Source organism: Malaclemys terrapin, chromosome 3 (genome assembly GCF_027887155.1).
Source record: "Malaclemys terrapin pileata isolate rMalTer1 chromosome 3, rMalTer1.hap1, whole genome shotgun sequence".
Taxonomy (NCBI): domain Eukaryota; kingdom Metazoa; phylum Chordata; order Testudines; family Emydidae; genus Malaclemys; species Malaclemys terrapin.
In genome coordinates, this window is record NC_071507.1 from 95,163,188 (window position 1) to 95,189,709 (window position 26,522).

General features: G+C 38.8%; 1 protein-coding gene across 1 annotated transcript in view; it reads left to right on the plus strand.

Annotated features, from left to right (window-relative positions):
- Positions 1 to 26,522, plus strand: part of LOC128833815 (nesprin-1-like) — an 87,096-nt gene that overhangs the window by 19,150 nt on the left and 41,424 nt on the right. Inside the window, exons 5-13 of the mRNA XM_054021968.1 lie at positions 492 to 688; positions 824 to 930; positions 11,818 to 11,925; positions 14,122 to 14,259; positions 15,660 to 15,824; positions 19,519 to 19,631; positions 20,188 to 20,356; positions 22,698 to 22,794; positions 25,603 to 25,805. Of these exons, the coding sequence (XP_053877943.1) occupies positions 492 to 688; positions 824 to 930; positions 11,818 to 11,925; positions 14,122 to 14,259; positions 15,660 to 15,824; positions 19,519 to 19,631; positions 20,188 to 20,356; positions 22,698 to 22,794; positions 25,603 to 25,805 (1,297 nt within the window). The remainder of the gene's footprint in view (positions 1 to 491; positions 689 to 823; positions 931 to 11,817; positions 11,926 to 14,121; positions 14,260 to 15,659; positions 15,825 to 19,518; positions 19,632 to 20,187; positions 20,357 to 22,697; positions 22,795 to 25,602; positions 25,806 to 26,522) is intronic.

Below are 26,522 nucleotides of genomic sequence, written 5' to 3' on the forward strand. Positions count from 1 at the left end.
TGTAGGCAGATTGGATACCGTGAGAGGACATTATCGCTCATGCACGGAACAAGAACTGTAAGAAAGTACTCCACATTACCTTTTTGGACTGAACCACAATGACATTACTTCCTAGGATGTTATTTTAAAAGAGAAAAATATTATTGTAATCATTTACTTTAAAAATCCAGATGCAGATAATGAGGTAAGTATACTTATAGTGAAGGAAGACTGGAAGGATTCAGTAAGGGGGGAGGGAATAGTGAGTAGTATTTTATATAGCAACATACTTTGTAGTGTCTCACATACAAAAACCAGAGTTGTAGTTCATTTGCTTATAACACATGGGGCTTAATGTAACCAAACAGCTCACTGGAAATAGAAATTTTAGCTTGAGGCATATTGGAAAATGCACTCTTGGCCACTGATAGAAAACATAACCTTGTATCCTGTGTCTTCATATGACTAGACTGATATATTGTCTCTTTTTTTTCTTTTTGTTAAATTTTAAGGCAGGCTGGAATTGAAGTCAAAGATTTTGGACGAAGTTGGAGGAGTGGTGTTGCCTTTCATTCAGTTATTCATGCTATTCGTCCAGAGCTAGTGGACATGGAGAAAGTGAAAGGAAGATCTAATAGGGAAAACCTAAATGAGGCCTTCACAATTGCAGAAACAGAACTAGGAATCCCAAGACTTCTTGATCCAGAAGGTACTTTACGTAAACTATACTGCATCAAATTTTGGACTAGGAGGGCTAATTTTTGTTTGAAAGTTTTTCAATGGTATGTAACGTTTTTGCTGTTCAATTATGAATTAATTTACTATATATTCTGCACTTTTCCAGATGTGGATGTTGACAAGCCAGACGAAAAGTCTATCATGACCTACGTAGCACAGTTCCTGAAACACTATCCTGATCTTCATAATACAACTGAAATGCAGGAGAATGATGTAGGTGTCCATTACATTTCCATTTTAATCAGTTGCTTATGCACATAATGGGCATATTTTGACATCTATTTTCAAAACATATAGGTTATCTCTGTTTTTTTTTAAAAGGGCAGCTGAGTGAAGAACCACCAGAGCTAGAAAGACCATTGTCCAGAAAAGACTAGCTGACTATAAAAGAAGCAAATGTTGTAAATGGACACTAGTAACAATTTTGAAGTGGGAGAGAATAGAATGATGGTGGAAATAGTGACCCTGCAGATAACAGCAGAAGGCAGAGGGAGCAGGAGTAGCTCTGGTGAACAGTAGCAATCTCAGACCATGTCTACACCAGAGGGACTATAGTGGCATATCTGTGGTGCCATAGGTATGATGGCATAACCCCATAGTGTAGACATTGCCTATGGTCACAGAAGGGGTTTTACCATTGCTATAGAAACACCACCTACCCGAGCGACAGTAGTTAGGTTGACAGAAGCATTCTTCCGTCAACCTAGCTGTGTCTACACCAAAGATTAGGTTAGAATAGCTATGGTGCTCAGGGGTGTGGATTTTTCACCCCTGAGCACTGTAGTTATGTTGACCAAAATTTTAAGGAGGAGGCCAGGCCTGAGTAACCCTAAGAAATTGTAGGTGGCTTTCAAACATAATGGCAGTGAAAGTGGAATAATGTATTACCTGAAGGAATGAGTTATTTTTGCTATATTTCCATCACTGCTTTTTTCCATCAAGATCTTCTGGACTTGGGAGTTAGTTATGATGGCAAGAAGGTCTCCTTTCCATTGCCCAGTCTGGCTTGATTTTTCACCTTAAAAAGGTGCTTTCAGTCAAGGATTTTTCTTGTTATTGATTCAATTTTACACATGCTCTTTGGCACTGGCCTCCCTTCTAAATGGTAGTGCTCTATGCAAGAGACCCTGGCTTAGTTCTTAATCCTGATCGTTTGCTCCTTGAGTTGTCAGAGGCTGGAAACACTGCAGAGACAATCTGCTCAGCCTCTGACAAAGGAGAGAAGAGGGAAGATATATCCAATACTTTTCAGCCACAGTCCCTGTGGCTGATTGTGGAGAGATATTGAGGAGCTCAGAATGGAGCATAATCTGATCTTCCTTGGCTAAACCACCAGTGACTGTGATGCATGAGTTGGAAAAGGAGGAAGATATTGATTTATCCTACTAAGTGCCCTAATGGATCATCTGGAATAACAAGAACAAAATTAACAAGGAGTCTGGTGGCACCTTAAAGACTAACAGATTTATTAGGGCATAAGCTTTCGTGAGTAAAAACCTCACTTCTTCGGATGTATCCGAAGAAGTGAGGTTTTTACTCACGAAAGCTTATGCCCTAATAAATCTGTTAGTCTTTAAGGTGCCACCAGACTCCTTGTTGTTTTTGTAGATACAGACTAACATGGCTACCCCCTGATACTTAAGAACAAAATTATTATTCATTTGACATCAGTCAAATGTCTGCCTGTCTGTCCAGAATCACCTCTTCTCATTGTGGGTTTCTCTTCTCTAAGAAAGATTTAGAGGTACTTTGATATAACTAGCACTTCCCTGAACTGTAAAGAATAAATGTTGCACTGCTTAAATCATTGCTGTGGATGCCTGTTATGATCTGTCAAGGCCTTTTAGTTTTACTCTCAAAGGAGTTTTAAAAAGATGCAGCTGAACTTTAATAGACATTTCCTGTAATCCTGTTTTGTTAAAATACAAGCATGGGAAATGGTTTGGAAATTAGACTCTGGAAATTCTGAGTTATTAGCATCTGTTTTAAATTCCAGGAACATAGGGCCAGAAACATAGCCCATTCAAGTCCATGGAAGGGACTGCCTTTGACTTCAATAGGGTTTGCATTGGAGCCATGGCTTGCTGTCTGGTTTCTGACCACTCCAGAGATACCACCCGGATTATACTAACCTGGGGGAAGCCTATATTTTTTACTGAATGTCAGCTGGCAGGCTGTGGGTTTGTCCAAGAAAAATAAATGATAGAAGAAGTAGCACACCAACATTTTTAATTTTAGCTATCATTAATCTTATATTATTACTTCCAAGAAATCTTAATTCCCTTGAGGAAGAACTCACCAGCTGCCCTTTTTCACATCACCAATGGATTGGTTAATCTGGAACTGATTGCTGCTGAGGCTTTTTGAGAAAGCCAAATATCAACAGAATGGCAATGCTTTGGTAGAGTCTGGCTTTGATATACAGTCTCTTGGTTTATTGCTTTGAGATCCTTCACTTGGCAACCTCCACACTTGTATTATTGTAAAGGATTTCTGTGAGACAAAGGATTAAGAGGCTTACTCTGCACCACAAACACTTTGGATCTGATTTACTCATGATCTGTCAGAGAGTATCATCAACATTAAAATGGATATTTGCCAGGATAGCAGATTCTTGTAATTTAGGATGTTCTCTCTGTCCTTGCCAAGCCCATTATGATGACTTTGGAAGAGCATCACACACAGATTCCAGCAAATATTAGCATCTTAATTTATGCAGTTCTTACACACACAGAAAGAAGCTGGGAGTGTATGGCTAATCCTGTTGGCAACATCATACCTAGTTGTAATGCTTTCCCGGATATTCTTTTATGTGCAACACAGTATCTTTAATTCACATTGCATGTTGCACATATAGGGAGTCTAGTGTTGTAAAGACTAATATATCAAACGATGAAAAAATGTATATACTGCATTACATTTTTATATGGTAAATGATTAGCCAGGTGAAAGGAAAATTGAAATGATAGCAGGCCAAGATTAACTATGAAATTATATCATCTAAAATAAATATCTCATTTTTTTTATTAAGATGATTTTCATTTGGGTTGCCCAATTTCTGACTTTTAAAGGGTTGGTGAAAATTAGACAAAGTGTGGATTGAAATCTGCAAAGTAAGTGTTTGGTTTCCGGAGGGCTACCATAGCAGCTGGTCTAAATAGTGACGGAATTTCATTATGATTTTAGCTGATTCTTTCTCTCTTTTTAACACTACCACTCTGCATTAATAGAGGTCTTTTTGCAAGCTAAGGCTTGCTCAGACTAAATATCACAGTTTACATTTTAAGTCAGACTAAAAAGTTAAATAGTTGAAAAGTTGAATGGGGTAAGTAGTAATTTTGCTTCAATATCTGTGGGAGGACAGCTGAATTTGTAAGGCAATGCCATTTCTGCTACACAGAGCAGCAAATGTGCAACCAGAGACTGATCTCATGAACTGCTGAATCTGAACATACACAGTTTCTATTTTACCAGAGCTTAGAGAGGCCAATTGTGGTAAAAAATGATTGCTTAAAATAAACATAATACAGCCACCATTTTTTTTTGGTACTTAGTATTATGGAGGCGAGAAACTAAGAGTGGAGATACAGGGTTTTATAGTATTTTGGACCAATAACTGGGCTGTGCTATTGCAATGTAGAAAAAATTTACAGTTCCAGAAAAGGGAGACTGAGTGTAAAACCGCAAATGTGTCAGGTCACTGTGGAAAACAAAATAAATTAAGCATGTAAAAGTCATTCTGTGCTGTTTTTGTGATGCAATCACCACAGGCAACCAGCGTTTTACTCTTTATAGCAGCTCTAGACCTTGACCTCACAATGTCACTTTTTCTTAAAAACCACTGCAGCCAAGGGACTGCTTTTCCAGCCATAAGAGCCATAAAAGTAACTTCTTCCAAAGCCATCTCTCATGCTGTTGCCGTTGATTGGCCAGAAAGAAGCCAGCATCCTAATGCATGCACACAGCAAGGGGAATGAGCTAGAGTGAGAGTATAGAAGTGAGCGTAGTCTTCTTTTCTCAGACATAACCCATTTGTCCATCTATATAATTTCACTTAAAAGGTGGTTGGAAATTTAGTTGTTCCTTATAAAATATGTTCATAAACTAGCAGTAGCTAATAGACCAAAAGCATTGGTTTGGTTTGCAAACCAAACTCCTTTATTGGATTTACTGAGATAACAAAAATACATTAATATTTAATAACTTGCCTCAGAGAAGTTTCAGATAATATGAACCTCTCTTTCCAAGAAGGTCACTTCTGTTTCTTTAGATGAGTGACTTTTTTAATGTACTTCTTCTCTCTGTACTTCTTTGTATCTGCTCTGCTTTTTGGTTTGGTTTGGTTTAATTGGCTAGCCATTGTTTCTTCATACTGCCAGGACACACTTCAAGCAATCCCAACTTTTTCCCTTATTATTCCTAAATTAAAAGTAAGGTTTAAATACTCTGGAATAAGAACGTATCCCTCAACTGAGTGTTACTGCTTGCTACTTTTTCACACCAGTTACTCCTATAAACTTTTTCACTAACACTTAATTTAGTAAATAATTCTATAGCGATATGGTAGAAAAGCAGATCAACTTATACATAGGGTATCTCAGGCCATGCTTCATTATGGTTTTGTTAAATCTAAGTTTATATATAGAAAGACAGGGTTGGATAGATAGATGAAAAGATCTATCTATCTATGTTTGTAGATAGATAGAGTTCAGCATGCACCATGACCCCCTTCTGACAACATAAGAACGGCCATACTGGGTCAGACCAAAGGTCCATCTAGCCTAGTATCCTGTCTTCCGACAGTGGCCGATGCCAGGTGCTTCATAGGGAACGAACAGAACAGGTAATCATCAGATGATCCATCCCCTTGTTGCCAATTCCCACATTTGGCAAACAGAGGCTAGGGACACCATTCCTGCCCATTCTGTCTTATAGCCATTGATGGACCTATCCTCCATGAATTACTACACGACCCTGGGTGGGGGGAGAAGGGAGGGGAGAGGGGGCTGGAGTTCGAGCCCTGCTGCCCCCAGGTGGGGGTGGAGCTCAGGCCCACAGTTTGAAAACCACTGGGTAGCTATTAGGTTGTTTCACGTACCTGTGGTATATATTGTATGTGTTTGAAAGAGAAAATATATGCATAACAGTGTGAGGTTTGATGAAGCTTTTATTACCATATGTCTGTGATGATTTTGAGGGTGCCATTTTCAAAGGTGCCTAGCATTTGGGTGTCCAATGCTCATTAATTTCTATTGGGAATTGGGCCTTTCAGGCAGCTTTGAAATTCTGAATTTATAAGTTTAACAGATGGTTTTGTTTTGAAATGAACATTCTAAATGAGAGATGAAATTAGGGGTCCAGAAAAAAATCCATTTGGTGGTAAATAATGGTTATCACTAAGGTCACTGCAATCAACCAGGATACATTTATTTTCTTATGTCATCTGATTAATGAACATGTTCTAAGGGTTTTTTTAACTCAACACAAGACTATTTTCAACTAAGTATCAGTCAGGATTGCTTTCATACTACATATAACCAAGTAATTATACCGTACTTTATATACTAGACTTAGAGATAAAATAGGTATATCAGTATAGGTAGGGGCTGGATTCTCCACCCTACCCGAGCAGGTAGATAAAGGATCCATGAGGGATCTGTTGCAACTCCCCAGTGCTGCATGGCCCAGCCCTGGTGTAAGTTAGAGTTACTGAGGAGCAGCTCTAAGTTACACTGCCAATGGTGTAAGCTCCTTCATTGACCTCACACCAGAGGCTGAACAGAATAGTATAGAGGAGCTTCCGTGCTCTAGAATCCGCCTGACATGACCCCTCCCCGCACTTGTGTCAGTGTGGCAAGTGGCTAGTGCAGGAGGTGACTCTGCCACATTGACAGCTTTATGTCAGTGTAACGGTCCTCTATGTAAAGGGAATTCTCCCTTTGGCCAGCTACTGCCAAAAATTACTACTTTGTGCTGCTTGAGCAGTGCAAAGTGTCTGTAGGGGACTAGAGAATCTGGCCCATAACTCTCCTCTCAGGATTCTACTTGCAATGGTATTCATGGTATATAGCTTTGTAAAGTCATATGTTTGAGTGTAGAAAATTCAGGAGTGTTATGTCTTTGTAAAAATTTTATGTGCTCATATTTTTCAAACTAGAGACCATAGTTGAGTACCTAAATTCATATTTAGGCACCTTAACAAGTGCCCTGATATTCAGAGTAGCTGAGCTCTTGAATCTGTCATAGATCAGCATTTCTGAAGATCAGGCCATTTATTTATTTGCCTAAATATGGATTTAAGAGCTGACCTGTAAGGGCCCAACTTTGAAAATTTTGCTGCTGGACTTGAATAGCCTAACAAATTCATAATTACATATCAGAAAACTGGATAATCCAACTAAGTACTCCTTTTTCGATCTGTAATTAAACTCCTTATGATACACAAATGTATATACTTAGCTGTCTAGCAAAGTGTCTTGGTTTTGTAATTTTCAAATTAACCTCAATGGCATCAATTTAAAAACTGTTATAAGTTGTTTTGACTTTCTGGCTGGGTCAAAAATATTCTGGATTAATTTAAACTGCCTCACCTTCTTGTCATAGGTGAAGCCAGAAACACTTTTCCATTGTTTAATTACATGCCTTAGCTGTCATTGGCTGTTTAGCACTGTGCTCTTATTCAGTTGCTTTTCTCTGCAAAATCAATGAATATTTATGGAAAGATAACAGGATAAGCTATTATTTTAAAATGTCATTTAGGGTTAACATGCAGGGAATAAACTGCAGAAAATTAGAAAAATTAAATGTCAAGCAAATGTGATCAGAGATCAGATCTCTTACCTAAAAGGAATAATTTTAGTTCCACTAGCCAGCTATATTTATAGTTGCTTACACTCCAGTCCATATGCTGTTCAAGATGGCTAGTCTTCAGAATATAATTGCCTATTTAGAAATGTACCCTTTTGATGTTTCTGACTGAGCGTGCAGAGCACTAAGCATTGATAAATCCCTTGTGTTAAATATGATAGTTCATCAGACATGAGGTATGAATGGTAGGTCCTTTGGTGCTTAAGAAACTGTGATTCATTTCCATCTACTACCACTGAAGTTGTACTTGCAACCATTATAATCAAAAGGGGGTCTTCGAACTGCTTATATATCAACCAAGGAACCTCTCATCTGACAAGTGGGGCTGAGACACAGAGAGCTATATTGATGCCTCAGATACAGTTACTGAGGATATATTCCAATGTGTGTAGAAAGAAAAAAGAGTCCAGTGAAGCAGGCTGCAAAAACAGAGTGGTAAAATAGGAGCATGGCTAAAAGTTTAAGAAATTAACAAACGATTATTCCTAAGCAAAAACATTCTGGGCCAAATTCAACACTTGTGTAAGTAAATACAAATCCATTTACTTTAGGCTGATTTTACAGCATAAATTTGATCCCTTCTCTATAGTGGGGCCATATCTATCAACATGAATAATTTTTTTTATAGTGTGGTAAATTGGAGAATTGGTCTGAAATTCAATAAAGACAAATGCAAAGTACTACACTTAGGAAGAAAAAAATCAAATGAACAAATACAAAATGGAGAATAACTAGCTGGGCACTAGTAATGTTGAAAAAAAGCTGGGGGTTTTGGTGGATAACAAATTGAATCTGAGTCAACAATGTGATGCAGTTGCAAAAAAGGCAGATATACCAGGGTGTGTTAATAGAGTATTATATATAAGACATAGGAGGTAATTGTCCTCCTCTACTTGGCACTGGTGAGGAGGCCCCAGCTTGAGTAATGTGTCCAGTTTTAGGTGCCACACTTTAAGAAAAATGTGGACGAATTGGAGCAAGTCCAGAAAAGAGTAACAAAAATGCTCAAAAGAAATATGAGCTATGAGGAAAGATTAAAAATACTGGACATGGTTAGTCTTGAGAAAAGAAGACTGAAGCAGGACCTGATGACACTCTTCAAATATGTGAGGGATAATTAAGTACGGGAACAGGTTACCAAGGGAGGTTGTGGAATCCCTGTCATTGGAGTTTTTAAGAGCAGATTAGACAAACACCTGTCTCGGATGGTCTATGTATGCTTAGACCTGCCTCAGCATGTGGGAGCTAGATGGTCTCTTGAGTCCCTTCTATTCCTTCATTTCTATGGTTTCTATGAAATACGGTATTGGAATATACACATATAGGGTTTCAGAGTAACAGCCATGTTAGTCTGTATCCGCAAAAAGAAGAACAGGAGTACTTGTGGCACCTTAGAGACTAACAAATTTATTAGAGCATAAGCTTTCGTGGACTACAGCCCACTTCTTCGGATGCATATCCGAAGAAGTGGGCTGTAGTCCACGAAAGCTTATGCTCTAATAAATTTGTTAGTCTCTAAGGTGCCACAAGTACTCCTGTTCTTCTTTTCACATATAGGGTGAAATTTTGGCTTCATTGAAATCAGTGGCAGAACTTCCATTGATTTCAGTGGATCAGGAATTTCACCCAGAGGTTGTGTGCCACTATACAATGTGCTATATGGAGTAAAGAGCTAAACTTCAGGGCTTAAATCCTGGCCGTCTGGCAAGACTCCCATTGACTGCAGGGGAGGTACTATTTCTTCTCATATTCATAAGTGAGCATATCATTTCTGTGTTACACACAAGATCACATAAAGTTTTCTAACCTATTGAGTATCTCCCACCCATTGGTATTTATACATCAGATACAGACTGTATGGAAGCCCAGTTGAGGAATAATACAAAACCTTGATGCCTGTCATTCTTTTAGAACTGAAATGTCTTAAAAATCAATCTTACTACATATAGAAGTAGCTACTTTTTTTTCTTTGCTGTTAGATGACAAGATTGTACACTTCAAAGGACATTATGGAAGGATTTATTTTAACTCTTAAGTCTACTTTCAGCTAATGTAGACATGTTCTTGCTGCTGCTGATTCTGTGTTTCAAAGAATCTTGAGCCTGATTCCCACACATGGCTTTGTGGCTTATAGAGTCAGTCACCAAGTCAGAATGGTAGTGTTTTACACCCATTTTAGACTTGTCTTTATAACACTTAGTGTGCTGCAAGCTGGGGTACAAATCACTAGCCTGCTGTGCACTAAGTTGCTGTGTGGACCTTGCTATCGTGCACTAGAAGTTCCATAGTGTCAGGGCCGGCTCCAGGCACCAGCTTGGCAAGCAGGTGCTTGGGGCGGCCACTCCGGAGAGGGGCGGCAAGTCCAGCTATTCGGCGGACGGTCCCTCACTCCCACTCGGAGTGAAGGACCTTCTGCTGAATTGCCGCCGCAGATCGCGATCACGGCTTTTTTTTTTTTTTTTTGGCAGCTTGGGGCGGCCAAAACCCTGGAGCCGGCCCTGCGTAGTTCACTTTGACCCACTGCTGTAGATCACAGCACACAATGGAACTTTCAGTGTGCGGTAGCAGGGTATACATAGCTGTTTAGTGTGCAGCAGACCAGAGCGCTATAGATTTATACCCGTTTTCTGTGTACTGCCAGACCATGTAGACAAGCCCTTTGTACATACTTTGCACAGCTATAAATGATTCCACAAGATGCATGCAAAGTGAATGTAATCTGGAAGGGAATTCTCATCAGGCATACAGCCAGTGGAAATGGCTCCTGTGCTAGTTTTGCCTATCCTGCCGCCTCAGCACCGAGGGACTGGGGAGGGAGTGGGTTGCTCCATTCCCATACAGCAATTCTCACCTCATGGATGGTCCAAAGAGACCATAGCTAACGGTTGTAAAATAATAGCCTCCCCAGGGTTGCTCTAATTTACTTCTGGGCTGAGGGCAGCTTGAGAATTAGAGAGCTATAACTGACTCCCTGACAACCCTCTGTAATGAGAGGATTTTGGTAAAAGAGGGAACCTTAAACCTTAAATATTTAAGTTTAAAATGACTGTTCCTTAGTACATTTCAGTTGCTTTAAAAACATATAGGTATTTCCTCTACCTATTTTTTTAGGTTTTGTAAGCATGAATCCACTAATTTGGTATGATGTTTGAAACTTACTCACATACTTTAGGATACTAGATAATATGGGTTTAGTTGAATCTAATGGGCGTGCTTCTCCTCTGACTGGTTTTACAGGAGTGTATCTTCATTCATTTCAATTGAGTTACTCCTGAGTTACACTAGTATTAGTGAGAGGTGCATGTGGCCTACTGTGTGCAAATCTCAATCAGTCACTTACATCCCGCTTAAGGATTAGGCTGTTTACACATTGCACAAATGCCTCTTCTATCATATGCTAAATCCTGATATGACAAGCTTACAGACCTGTGATTTCCTGTTGGTATTTTTCTGTTGCTGACTCTCTGATCACATTGTTCCGGACACAACATTAATAAGAACTGTGTGATTGACAGTACACCGTACTAAAGCAATGTTGAAACAAGTTCTCTAATAGAACAGTATACTGTTATTGAATGTAGAAAGATCAGTGTGTTGTGGTATATAAGCAAAAGAAACTGTGACGATCAGTAACTTGCAATGTTTTTTTTTTTTTTGTCCTAACTAAAACGGTAGAATATGTAAGCATTTGTCATTTATACCAACTTGCTATTTGATACCAGATGGTGCACTTAAATCAGGGAGCCAATAGTCTGGTAATGTAGGATGTCATTACGACACAGTTTATCATCAATACCATACGTGATAATAAATGATAAAATCAGGAATAATAATCCCCTTTTCCAAACAAACTGACCTTCATTTAAATTCACTGTGAACAAATTGTGATTTAATCTGTGGCAGATTAAAATTAGTTGTTGTGATTTATTGCAGTGGCTGCACATTAAATTGGCTTTAAATGAGAACTCCATGTGACACTATGTTCCATGTGAGACTGCAGTACCCCTTGCTAGTATGAACCTCATGTCTAGGAGTCTAAATTCTACTCTCACATCCAGGCAACCCCACTCATTCAGGTTGCATGCAGATAATAGACAGTCGAATTTGACCCAAATGTCTACATTGACTTTCTCTGTAAATGAAATTGGCCTGCTAGGAAAGAGTAATATATTGCCTATTTTTGGCACTGACTAATAACCATCTACAATGCTGTTTGGGTTTCCCATCTCACAGAAAGAAGATAGACTGATGCTGAGAGACCTCAAAGTTTGGGTCGAACAGTTCGAAAGGGACCTGACCAGGACACAGATGGCAGAAATAAGCTTACAGGAAAAATACCAGGTAAGCCGTGGAAAACTTTAAATGGTGGAAGATTTTTGTCATGATTTGATGTAACGTGCCCCTGAATTTGTATCCTTCTTCCATATAACTAATACAGTATGCTGACTGTATAAAAGTATGCAGTGTTTCACCGCTGAAACAAATCTAAGTCTGCAGATGCCCACATTGTGCCCCCTAGATCTTCAAATAAAGGGGACTTGTCTAACACAGATCTGCCTCCTGCAGGATGGAACAAGGACTAGGTTGCCCTTAGGTGGGCAGCTAGGGGCAGCTAAGTCCTCTCTCCCCAAACATACATTCCGGATGCTGCAGAGGCTGCTCTGTATGATAGAGGTTCTGTGATGGGGAATAATTGAAGGGGAGGTGGGCCAAGAGGAAGAGTTGGCAGGCCTTGGGCAGGGGTGAAGGTCACATTTCACTCCTCTCCAGCCAGGTCCTAGAAATTAGTCAAAATGGCTAATGCAGAATAGGCCTGTATTATATTTTAATGGAAAACCCTTCTTCCACTGGGGCAGTCATACCCCAGGGGAGGCCTTGACAGTGTGGCTCACTGGGGGAGGGGGGGAATATGTGGGTGTGATAAGAGCCAGAGTCAATATGGAGGCATAGGATCTGTCTCCAGTGGATATGTCTCCCCTGCCTAATTTGGGTGCAGATCCTACCACCTTTTCTAGATCGGTTAATTCTGCCCCTCTAACAGGATGATGTCAGGGAGGTTTGTAGAGATTTGCTTCCTCTGAAAACCCTGCCCTGGGGTTTGCTGTGGGTGGAGATGATCTAGGCCCTGACAACGGTCCTAAAATCATTGAAATAAAGAGGCAGTTTTCTTTGCCTGCACTTTACTGTATTTTCCTTCTATCATTAAATATATGTATTTGGGTCACATTCTGCTCAGTTATAATCATGTGAATTTGGAGTAACTCAAATAAATTTGTTAGTCTCTAAGGTGCCACAAGTACTCCTGTTCTTTTTGCGGATACAGACTAACACGGCTGCTACTCTGAAATCAGTTGTTGGTGTGAATCCTGAAGAAGTCTGTTGAACTTCATGTGTGACTCTGGATTTAAACTGCTTTAACTCTAAAGAGTGGATTTCAGCAGTTTTTGTTAAATCATAGGTTTTTTTACCTCACAGCCTAGCTTCTTATTTTGTCAGGTTCAGCAGTGAAGTCCCAATTGTATGTTTTTGATACCATAAGTCCAGGGCCGGCTCCAGGGTTTTGGCCGCCCCAAGCAGCCAAACAAACAAACAAACAAAAAGCAATTCGGCGGGAGGTCCTTCGCTCCGAGCAGGAGTGAGGGACCGTCTGCCGAATTGCCGCCGAACAGCTGGACGTGCCGCCCCTCTCCGAAGTGGCCGCCCCAAGCACCTGCTTGGTAAGCTGGTGCCTGGAGCCGGCCCTGCATAAGTCTTCCTCTCAGAGTCCTACCACAGCCAAAATACCTGTTGATTTCAGTGGGAGTGCCATACATAGGACTGCTTCAGGACCAGCTCCTGATTGTAAGATGCTGGTTCAAAAATCATGGTAGATCTTTGAAGCAGATGGAATTCCCATCCTCTGCTGAACAGATTATATGTACAATGTTTGAATTCCAAATGGAGGCCCTGATCCTGCAAACAGTTATGCATATAAGTAAAGGCACACAAGCAAATAGTCCCAGCGCATTTAGGGCTACTTGTGTGTAAAATTACTCAAATACATAAATGTTTGCAGTATCAGAGTACTGCTCCTTCCTGGGGTTTGGCATTATTAGTAACACCACATCATAAACTTCAACCTAAACTTCAAATATGGTTATTCATAGGAGTTTCCATGCAGGCCATCTCTGTACCAAAACCTAGTTTTCTCTGCCTGAGAGAGGCTCCAACCCCTCTTTTAACCTGCTAAAAGCTAATTGAATGTAGTTGCAAGTTTTGCTCAACAGTAATTTCTGCCTTTCATGTAGGGTTCAGGTACCTAATAACTGGAGGAAAACAGAGGAGTCCTGTCTCCCTACAGAGGTCCCTTGAGTCTCTTACCCTGTTAAAACGTTTAATAAAAATGTATTTCAAGGAAGTTCATAATTAAATATATATTCCCACTTGGGAAGGATAGAATCTTTTATCAATTCAGAATTGTAAAATGGCCAACCTTGCCCCACACATGTCCTGTTCTTTCCTTCCATGCCTCATTGTACTGATTTTCTTTTCATGCAGTCATTTAAACACTTCCGAGTCCAGTATGAAATAAAGAGGAAACAGATTGAACTTGTAATCCAGTCTTCACGTAAAGATGGTAAATTGTCACTTGATCAAGCTATGGTGAAGCAAGCTTGGGACAGGGTTTCTTCCAGGGTAAGTTAAAAAAATTAATACACTAAATACATTTTATTAGACATAAATCTTTAAGTTTTGATGAAGCAAAGATTGAATAAGGTCTTTAGGATAGGGCACCCACCTTGAACTGCCCTTTCTTAGAAAATATGTTGATAAAAACATAGTAGTATTGAGTATTTTGAAAACACAACTAATAGTACAATTCACAGCTCCCCTCAAACTGGATTGACAGAACAGGTTTTAAACAATATTGAATGCCCTGTAAAATTCTACATCTGTTCATTTACAGAACAATTTGTGTCCGCCTACCAACTACTAAATGTTGCAGTGTGTTGTAAAAGTGTAATGGTATTCATTTGGCATGGACACATTATTTATGAGTGGTGAAGCAACAAATGAGTTATGTAGGTCATTCCAAATGAGAGTCAATGAAACCTTTATAAATGACCATGCTGTCATGAATTTTTCTATGTCATGTATTTAAAATAAACTATAATGGAAATATTTTGAAGCTTTATAATTTTTATTGACATTATTTTCCTCTTTCTTAATTGGGACTCTTCCAGTAAGACAGGCTACTTTACTTCTATAGATCCAAATGTATAGGCTTCTGAGGAAGAGAAAAATTAATAGAGGCCTTTCAGTATTACTGAAAATAGCTTCTTTGTATAGTTAATATTAAATCTTCAGATCTGAACTTTCACAGTCTACCAGGGTAAGAAACAAGTGCTGAATCCCATTGGAAAAAGCATTCTTGGCATTCAGTGGGATAAGGAAAGTGTTACTATCCCTGATAACTGATGACATTTGGAGCTTAAGCTTGTCAGGTTCAAGTCTGCATAATGCCAGACAATTATAATTTGGGGAGACATGGTGGAAATAGGTGGAAGAAAGTTGCATTTCTCAAGAACAACTTGTAAGCATCTGTCTGAAACTGCTGAGATCCCTGGAATGTTGACATTTGTCTCCTCTGAAATGGGGTAATGAGCAGAGGGCAGATGAAACTATCTAACATGTATGAGAAGTTCAATTTATGACATGGTTTCAATTTTTTTTCACAAACCTGTCATCACCACATCTGTGGTATAAATATAGAACATCTGATTGCTTTTGGTGGTGGACAAGTTTTACTAATGTACATTTAGGGTAACCTGCACCATTAATGAGTAATGATGCCATGCATAGTTTATCCAGAACAAATTGTTGTAATAGAAAATTATAAATTACCATACTTAATATTGTAATGCCATAAACTGAATATTAACATTTACATTTTATACATCACTTATTGTTCTTTTAATTTCTTTTTGGCCTTGTAACTATCCAGCGCCAGGTTTGTTAGGAGTCTGATTTTCAGGATAGTTACTTGTGCAATTAATCCTGGAAGGATATTCAGTATTCTTAATTTTGTTTTCCAGCTACTAGATTGGCACAAATATCTTGATAAATCTCTTCCTGCGCCTTTGGGTACCATAGGTGCCTGGCTTTACAGAGCAGAGGCTGCCGTTAGGGAAGAAATAATTGTCCAGCAAGCTCATGAGGAAACAGCAAATACGATACATCGGAAGCTTGAACAGCATAAGGTAACTCTGTATGAGACATCTCTATGCATGACATTTCCAGTTTCAGTGGGGCCACTGTTCCTAGGATTGTGGGTGACCGAGAACTCATGCTGTATGAACAACAAATTTTCGTGGTTGTTGTTAATGGGTTTGTTCTGAAAGTGAGTTGTGACGATGCGGAAACTTGGACAACATATGGAGTCCTAAGATTTCCTTGATGCCATACAAATTGGGGTTTTGACATGCTGTAGTTAGGAGGCTACATGTACTAGTTATATTGGTAGATAATCTCCTCGTGGTGGTAGATGAAGCTCAAGTGTCCGTGCCTATTCTTTTAGATCTATCAGATGATACCTTTGACTATGAGGTTTTATTAACACATCTGCAGATCCTAGAAGAAGTAGTTCGAATTATTTTTGAATGGCTCTTATTCCTTTCTTTTTGAGAGGTCCCAGAGTGTAATATTCCATAGCTGTTCATCTGCTCCAGGAGCTCTCTCCTACAGAGCTCCACACTGTACCATTCTGTTACTCAACCTGTATGGAAGCCAAGTGAAATAGTGAGGTAATGGAGAGACTACAATACTTTAAATATGCTGATAACCCGCATTGCAGTTGGTCTTAACCAATGCCTAACCAAGATTGAGGCTTGGAAGAGAATGAGGTGAACCTAGATCATTTTGCGCCTGAACAGGGCTTGAAAAATCCACTTTCCTATGGTTAATAAGAAGCTTTCATAGGCAAATTTGAATATTAGTGCCATCAATTTCTGCAGATTCTAAGCTCTCATTTAAAAGTAAGTTGTATATAGAGAGACAGGCAGATAAAAATCTTTGGGGCGGAGTAGGAGAAGAAAGCTGAGACAGGAAATATAGAGGATGAAGTAAAGAACACAATGTAGGGAAAGAAAAAAAGGGTATATAACCTGGGAAAGAGAGGAAGAAAAGAGAGAACAGAGACTGAAAATATAGGGATAGAAAAGAAAGAAAAATTGGAGTGGAACCAGCAAGGGAAAGAAGGTATAACAGAAGCAAGAGAGATGTTTGTAGTAAGTTATATTTTAAAATGTTTTATATTGAAATTTGATTGACAGCATGATATAAAGATTTATTTGGGCATAAGCTTTCGTGGGTAAAAAAGCTCACTTCTTCAGATGCATAGAAGAAGTGAGGTTTTTACCCACGAAAGCTTATGCCCAAATAAATCTGTTAGTCTTTAAGGTGCCACCAGACTCCTTGTTGTTTTTGTAGAAACAGATTCACATGGCTACCCCCTGATACTTGACAGCATGATATAAAGAAATACAAGGCACAACTGTTTTATTGCTGCAAAAATAATCTGGCAAGGATTTATTTAAAATTATATTTGTAGTCCTTTTAGCTTCTTTATGGTGTACAGTATAATGAAGGCCTGAAAGGTTTCTTAAAAAAAAGTTTTTGTTAATCTTGGCAATATCATGAATGTCAGCCCTTGTTTTTTGCTAGAACAATTCCTGGATGTCTTAGAGATATGTATTTTGAGCTCTCACATCTTAATTAATCACCCTGACAAGTAAACTTAATCCTTAGGTTAGTAGATGTCAGGTAAATTTTTCAAGCCCTGTATCAGTGGTTCTCAACCTATTTAACACTGTAGGATGCATATTTGTGTTATGTGGGCCACATCCAATACTATCTGTGTGGCCCTGAGGATATCACATGAGCTGCAGCTGTGTGTTGATGGATTGCAAGCGGCCCTCGAGCCGCAGGTTGAGAACCACTGCCCTATATGTCGTGCATGTGGGATGGAGAAAGCATCAGAAGAATTAGTAGAAATCAGCTCCCTGTATTGTATGAGTTTGCTCATCTTTGTCACTCAGGTTCGTGACGCAGGGGTCATGAAGATCCTCAGCTACTTAGGTAGCAGCAATGGCTCAATGTGTTTTTTCCAGCTGTGCTTTACAATTTTTTTTTATTTCTCTCTGCTGGGAACCTCGCCACATTATCCATACCTTTATCACCTCCAGAAGTTGTTACATGACATTGCATATTATATGGCCCCTTAAGGTTATTCTGAACTTCCAACTAATGCAGAATACATTATTATTAATAATAACATCTAGCTTTTATACAGTGCTTTTTATCAGTATATTTCAAAGTGTATTTTGTCTTCTTAGGCACCATCCTGCACAAACTTTGCTTTGTTCAACTTCACATCCATAAGTAGTCCTATTGAAGTCAGTGGGACTACTCACAGTTGTTTAACTCAAAGTTAAACACGTATATTAGTCTTTGAAGGTTCAGGACCTTAATAATTAGTAATTCACTTGGGGAGCGAATTGCATGTGAAAGTCAGAGTTTTTACTGGCGTCTACTAGATTAGTGGGTGAAGTTTCAAGTACTGGTTTTGACTAATAAGGATCTAAAAAACTTGTTTCTGTCTAAGGATCTCAGGCTATGCCTACAGTTTGGACTATGGGGGTGGGAATAGAAGTGCACACGGAAGTGCTGTGTTGTAACATCCCTCATTTAAATGCGAGAGGGCTAGCTGCAGGGAATTCTCAGCAAGGGTTTCTTGATTCTTAAACTCATTTATCCCCTTTGCCTTACAAAGCCTGAGAGTTTTATCTCTTCTTTCAAACTTTCTTCCAAAGGGGAGGGTTGAGTAGAGTCAGGAGGGTTGGTGGAGGATCATGGGGGATATTGGGTACAATTTTGTGAATTGAGCCGATAGAATTGTATATTTATCTCTGCTGTTGCACAAGTGCTCAGTCAGAGCAGTCTGTGGAGAGGTGATATTTTAATACATTGAAAAAATAGACATTTGAGATAAATTTACTAGTTTGCATTTTGTTAACCCAGCTCCCTCAGCCTGGGGAGAGGAGGAGCTATGCATGATTTTCTTTGTCAGTACAGTACTAATCAGGTTCAGCAAGGGACTGTACAATAAGCTATCTACTCCCTCACATTCTGGCAGCCTTCTGAAGACTTGACATCGTTATGGTTACCGCTTTGGAAACCGTTGCCAGTCATTCATTTTAATAAGTAATCTCCAGGAAATCCTTTGAAGTAGTGTTGCTTGGTTACTATAGTAATGAGCTGTTATTATGAGGCTTATGCTTGTTCGTATCTTATCATAAGCCTACAGGTTTAGGTACTGCATTCAGTGTAGGTTTGAGTAATATATAGCATATAATCACTGAAGCTTCTGATGCCGAGAGTCAGGAGTTCACTTCACATTGAATATGCAACAACATCAGGAACCCTGAATCTGCTGCTTTGTAGCGGGGGGCGGGCGGGATTAGACTAATTGTGTAATATTTGAAATAGCAATTAATAAAAGCTGGTATTTGTATTAAAGACATAAACAGTAAATTTAGCAAAATTATGTACTCATGAAATTTCAGCAATTGCAGACTTTATCTCAGATTAGTCACATATAACCAGAGTTCATCGTGTTTCTTTAAATCTCTGAAAGATTTATTTGAGGCAGTGCAAGTGCCATCTATTTTAAAAACTGCCAGAATTATAAGACACAGCTTTAGCAGAACATCTCATAAGGTACTTTCGCTGTGCAGATGCTCAAGCTGCTATATAATGCTTTTATATTAGGCATTAACTTGCATGCAAATGTGACAGCATGTTCAAATACTTAACTACATTGACTCATCATTGCAGCCTTAAAATCATGCTTATTAGTCTACTGTGAGCCTTTTCTCTCTCTTTGAATCAAACCAGGACCTGCTTAAAAACCTAGATGGTCACAAAAAGGCATTCCAAGGGATCCACCGGGCTAGGTCTGTTAATGGAGTCCCTGTTCCACTGGAGCAATTAGACGATATGGCAGAGAGGTAAGAAGAATTTCAATCTTAAATGAAACCTCCTCTGTGAATGACAGAGAACCTGTTTGCTTTATAATGTTTTCATGTAAAAATCAGATTTTACATTTGGTTCTTAGTTAAAAAGAATGGGAGCAGCAACAAATGAGAAATATATTGAAAAGCCTGATATTAATAATTGATAATGGTCAATTTGAACAAGCAATTGATTTTCAAAAAGGAATAATTTTGCAGACAGACTCGGCACAGGAAGGGACATTATGTAACAACATAATGCTTATGAACAAACTGGAAGAGGGATGCTTTGGTAATGAAAAAAACTTAGTCTCAGACCTAAACTGATGATTTACTTCTGTGTATAAACAGAATTATAACATGCTTTATTTTAATGAGCAGCTTTCAGAGTGGCTATCATACAAAATTAAATATGCCTTTGGGCTTTGCATTAGATCAAAAATAGAGATATATCTCACACATAACAAGGTAGCTTGAACCTATAGAAAAATCCTTCCGTTCCTCCTACATATTGAATGTTGCACTTTTTTACTATAGTGTGATTCATTCCTAGGTTTAATTTTGTTGCATCTACGTCTGAACTCCATCTGTTGAAAATGGAGTTTCTGGAACTGAAATACCGTCTGCTGTCACTGTTAGTCCTTGCAGAATCCAAGTTAAAATCATGGATTATCAAATATGGAAGACGAGAGTCGGTAGAACTACTTCTACAAAATTATATTGTAAGCTTTTTTGTTCTTTGTTTAATTTTGTTGCATCTACATCTGAACTCCAGTGCCTTGCCCCTTGTGTTGTGATTCACACTTATGTAAAGACAGTGTAAAATGCTACCATAAGAGAAGGGACGCATTTTACATCTACTTTGCACCCAATTTGAAGAGGTGTAAAGGACCACAGAATGTATAAGACAACAGAGAATCCAGCAGATGGCCCCCATCCTGGCTGCGCTCCAGCTGGTTCATGGTGCTCCTATGGTACAAAGTTCTTCTAAACCCAGCAGATCCAGCCTCTCAAATTGGAGGCTCTTTGGGTGGTGCAGAACTACTTTGGGGACTTCCACATCATTGCTCCTTGCAGACAGCTGCCCAGGGAATTGGGGAAGAGGGTGTGGTCAGGGATCTCTCACACCGTAGTGCCCAGCTGACACTTGGCTCCTTGAGACCACTGGTGGCTTATGGAGAATAAAGCAGCTTTCAGGTCAGTCTAACCTGTGTTGGGGGCTTCACCCTGGGCAGAGCAGCTCTAAGAATGGGGAAACACATAAGGCACATTTGAGCCCCCCTCAGCTGAGCTGAACATTCATTAGCTGAGGTTCTTGCCCAATGTATTTATTATGTGTCCATGTAAGATTTATGAAGTCCTCACATATTTATTCCCTTGCTTTGATGTGTTTCAGTTTTGTAAATGATGTGATAGTTCCCCACATTACTGTTGTTAGCAATATGAACTGTTCCTTTTCAATAACTTCTTGTTTTGTTTGTTTTTGGAATGCATACACATGCCAAACTCAATTTACAGAGCAACAGATCAGTAATTCAAAATAAAACACAAATTCACTACCTGAGATAACTTTTCATTTAATAGTTAAAAATAAGATTTTTTCCTGCTTACTATAAAATAATGATCCAAAAGCATCTTTCTCTCAATTATTTCACTTCCATTATGTTTTTAGTGCTCATCAAAGCAGCTCACTGATGGTATTAATTATTATAGTTCTCTAGCCATTGCACATCAAGAATTCCATACTTTTAATGCTAATTTGGAATGGGCAAACTTTTTAGAGTAGAGTATACTCAATAATCATGTGCTTAACTTTGGAGAATGTGTGTTCCCATTTACTTTAGTAGGATTACTCACATTCCTAAAGTTTACTAATGTGCTTAATGCTTTGCTAGATTGGGGTGGGGCTTCAGTATGTATCTGATGACATAAAGTATGCTTGTATACTGCATAGCTAAGTTAGCCCAACATGCCTTCATTGTACAATATATGCTCTCTCAAAATGTTGGCAAAAAGTGTTTAAAAATCATAACAAATTATGTGTCCAATACAAAACTGGGAGCCAAGTCTTTTGGTGCCACTGTCAGTGACAAAGCAGTGAGCCTGGTTAGCCTATCAGAAAAACCGGGCTAATATTTCTTGCACTTACATATCTGAAAGGAATTTACAAAGGTAGGAGAACATTATTTCCATTTGACAGTTGGCCTAACTAAGAACTCAACCTTGAAAACTCTTAAGCACATTAACAACTTCAACAAATAATTTTGAAAAACAATTACATTTGAAAAAAAAAAATCAAAGTGACTGACCATCCATGAACAAAAAAAGGGGCAACATTTGTTGAATAAGTATTCCCTATAAATTATTTACCCAGCTCTGTTTAAGAGCAAATGTTCAAAGCAGAATATAGAGTTTTAGCATTAACCACGAAGGTAAAAACCTATGCAACACTTTGTAAAGCAGGATCACTTAATGTAGGATTTCTTTAACATCTTGTTCCATCTCTTCTGGAAGATGTGAATGCAAACTGAAGTTTGATGGAATATATTTCTTTTCTTTGAATGAAATCTGTCCCTTTGCAGAGGGTCAGTACAAGGGCTATTCTGAAGGCTTAAGTGAGATTTAAATAGTGCATAGGTTTTGTGGTAGCTGTCTGCATGAAGATGAATTTTGCCCTTACTGAATTGTTTTCACTTAGATCTCAGCAGAGGAGGAGTTATCTAATAAATAGTGACTCTTCAGGCAATTCTTTGGCTTCTGCTGAATTCTAAGTATGAAGAAGTCCGAAGAATTCCAGCAAGAAAGAGCAATTAACAGGTTGCCTTATGAGCATGTTAAAAATATTCATCCAAAATGTACTCTTGAAAAGAGCCTCCTATGGGAGGAGACTATCCTGTCCTGTCATTGTCAAAGGGAGCTCTGGATAGCACATTGTAAATTAAGTGGGGGATGGTTTGGTGAAATTTGAGAAATCGTATCTTAATGCAATTGTAATTCAAAGGAATTATCATTATTCCATGTGACATTTACTTTTGCCTCTTATAACCATTTTTTCCTTTTCAGTCTGTTATTGAAAACAGTAAATTCTTTGAGCAGTATGAAGTTACATACCAGATCTTGAAAAGGGCAGCTGAGATGTATGCCAAAGCTAATGGCTCAGGTAAATACCTCTGTATCTGTTGCAATTCTGAAGGCATTTTAGTCCTGTTGATTTTAATATCCTTTTTAAATTAGTTCCTCAGAGTATATTTAGAAGCCAATTCCTTCTGTGCAATACAGTTGTACTGGATCTGTAATTAACCACGTGGGATCTGACAAAACTAGAATCCAGTGGATTTCTGCCAGTGTGTGTTGACTGTGTGATTGTTAGAATATGCTACTGGAACATGAGGAAATCTAAGTGTTAATTGTAAAAGTGTTCTTCTACTTTTGACTTGTAGAAAATCGGCCCTGGTTGTAACTGAAGATGATTTTGATTCACAAAGTGTGAAATTCACTCCAGTGCAGAGGGCTAGTACAATGCCCATGCACCAAATAAGTCTCACATACTTTGTACGGGCCCTCTGCACTGGGGTGAATTTCACCCACTTTGAATAACTTGAAGGAGTTATGAAATGATAATATCTGAGAACTGAGTAACATAGGTCATCTGTGCTTTTGGGGGAGGGAGGGAGGAGGGCGGTGTAAAAAAGCAACAACCTCCTCTCAAAATATCTGGAATGGGGATTTAACGACAGTCACAACAATAATAATAATGATGATGCAATTTGTGCTATTTTGAACAGCCTTGTGTTGGGGCAGTTCAGAGCAGCAGCTATCCAGGGGGAAGTTGTAGAAGGATTGTTAGCCCTCGCTAAACTCCCCAGTACACAGCGGGAAGCTGCACCATCCTGTTATCTCCAGGCTCAAGGAGTGGCCTTTTATTCCTGGGGTGCAAGCTGTGGAAGGATCTTTTGTATTACTCTGCCTCTGAACCTACATGCAAAGCAGTCTCATCCAGTATCATCATTAGCAGCACAGTATTCACTGAAGTACCTTTCACAAGCCTTCCAGAATGACAAAGAATGAACACAATGATAGATGCAGTATACGATGACCTATGGATGGATCGGCTACTCTCTGTTACACCTATACAACCCCACTGGGTACAGTGAGGTTGCATGGATGGCTCTGGAGGCATCTGATAGGGACTACTTTAAACACTGTCAAATAATAGTGCAGAAATCTCTGGGGTGAGATGCTGCAGTTGTTAAAATGGTTTATGGATAGGGAGTGAAAAGGAATATCTTACCCATTTAAAGTGACACTTTCAACTCAAATTTGTCCCCAAAGTTAGATTTTTGTAAAAATACACTTTACAAAATGTAAGAGCAATATAAACTATTCCATGATTTTTTAAAAAACCCAACAATAAGTCATTTTCCAACAAATAAATATTCACCTGAGTTATTTGCAGCATAAATAGTGCAAACTAAGGACACCTAAGCTATGAATTCATTTCTTAAAGGATCCTGCATTGCAGATGCATTATCTTTTTTCCTTAAAAAGAGGGAATCAACTGCAATGGTATGGCCTAGAAATCAAGTACACCACCTACAGAAAATTAAAAAAGTAGATGACAAAAATCCAATGTCATTAATCTGGATTTATATAGTTGTAAATGAGAATAGATTTTCACTTAATATTTTAATGCAAACTCAGCACTGAATCAGCCACACATATAGTTTTCTATTTCTCTTTCCTTGTTAAATATAACCCTTCCTATGTTACTTTTTTGTTATTAGATGCATACACCAATAACATGCAAGATATGCAACATGACTGAGTTAATGTGACATTCGTTGTATACTTTATTTTTTACCATGTATGCTTAATTTCTCAACCTTAATGTTGCAGATGACATAGAGCTTGGGGGGATTGCCAATACTTTGGAGGATAAAGCTAAAATTCAGAACTGGGTTATAGATAAAATGAAATTCTACAAAGACAGAGGAGTAAGGTGCTCCCCTTAGAGAAGAAAAACGAAATGCATAAATACAGACGGGGGAAAACTGGCTTGGCAGCCGCACTGCTGAGAAGCATCTGGGTGTTGTGGTGGATCGCAACCTCAACATGAGTCAGCAATGAGATGCTGTTTCAAAAAAAGCAAATATAATTTTAAGTTGCATTAACGGAGGCAAAGCATGCAAGTCATGGGAGGTGATAGTACCGCTCTACTTGGCACTAGTTAAGCCTCAGTTGGAGTACTGGGTCCAATTTTGGTCACCACTGTCTAGAAAGGATGTAGAGAAACTGGAAAGGTTGCAGAGGCGAGTGACAAAGATGCTCAAAAGGATGGAATGCAAGCCATGTGAGCAAAGGCTGAAGGAACTAGGTATGTTTAGTTTAGAAAAGATGAGATTAAGGAGGGATGGGGACATGATAGCAGTCATTAGATACTTGAAAGGCTGCTACAAAAAGATGGAGAAAAATTGTTCTCTCTTGCCACAGAGGGCCGGACAAGAGGCAATGGATTCAAATTACAGCATAGCAGATTTAAATTAAACCTCAGGAAAAACTTCCTAACTGTAAGAACAGTAGGACAATGGAACAGACTGCCTAGGGAGGGTGTGGAAGCTCCTTCACTGGAGGTTTTTCAAAAGGGGAGGCTGGATAGCCATCTGTCTTGGATGGTTTAGACACAACAAATCCTCCATCTTGGCAGGAGGTTAAACTAGATGACCTTGCAGTCCCTTCTAACCCCTATGGTTTTATGATTCTGTGATTAGGTTGTGCATTTCATATATGTTTAAACAAACCTACTGATGCTGAAAAGAATATAAAATAGAATTACTTAACAAGAATAATAAAAGAGATTTAATAATATTTGTAATAAAAGAAACACATGCTAAATACTTGCATAAATACTTCCAGCAGCTCCAAGACTTTAAGTTGTGTTTAAAAATTCAATATGCTTTCTGTGTCTTAGTGGAAGAAGCAGAGAATGTGATGAAATTCATGAATGAAACAACAGCCCAGTGGAGGAACCTGTCGGTAGAGGTGAGAAGTGTGAGGAGCATGTTAGAAGAAGTGATTGCTAACTGGGATCGATATAGCAGCACTGTGGCCAGTCTGCAGGCCTGGCTGGAGGATGCGGAAAAAATGCTGAATCAGCCTGAACATGCCAAAAAGGTAAGGAATATTAGCTACTTCATCCAACCCCTGCATATGGCTTTTATGACAATTCAGTAAAAGTTTTCAACCTACAGGAAACAAGTTTAAAAAACCCATCAGTGACCAGGTAGGGGGCTGTTTGCAGAAGACTGGGGAGAAGACCTTGATGATAAGAGTTGTGGCAGGTTGAGATTTATGCATGGAATAATTCCTACCTTACTCTCTTCACTATCAGAAACCTTCACAGATGAATAGTACACTTTCTATCTGAGCATATTTGTCTTAGGTTTGTGTGTGTGCCCATGTGTGCACTCCTGTATGCATGTATAAATATGGAAAGAGAATGAGCACATTTATGATGTTATAGCGTAAAGGCTTTATTTGCATGAATTTAGGATGGCTGCATTGTTCACAAATGGCAAAACCAAGAATGTGTTGTTATGCAGCTGACTCAAAACAAGTGCCATATCACACTGCATCATTATGTGTTCTGTATATGCCACATATTTTATAGTAAAACTGGTTTAATCCCTTTTCTTCTTTGCAACAGTTTAGGAGTTTAAGTGAGATGTTTTAATAAGGTCTGCTTATACAAGCATTTATGTAGAGTAAATATGATGCTTTTACCTTTTTGTTTACCACTTAGGTTATTCTCTGAATAACCACTCTGCCTACAGCCAGTTTATCTACGTATATATGTAGTTGTTTGTCCAGCAAATTAAAAAATAAGGATGT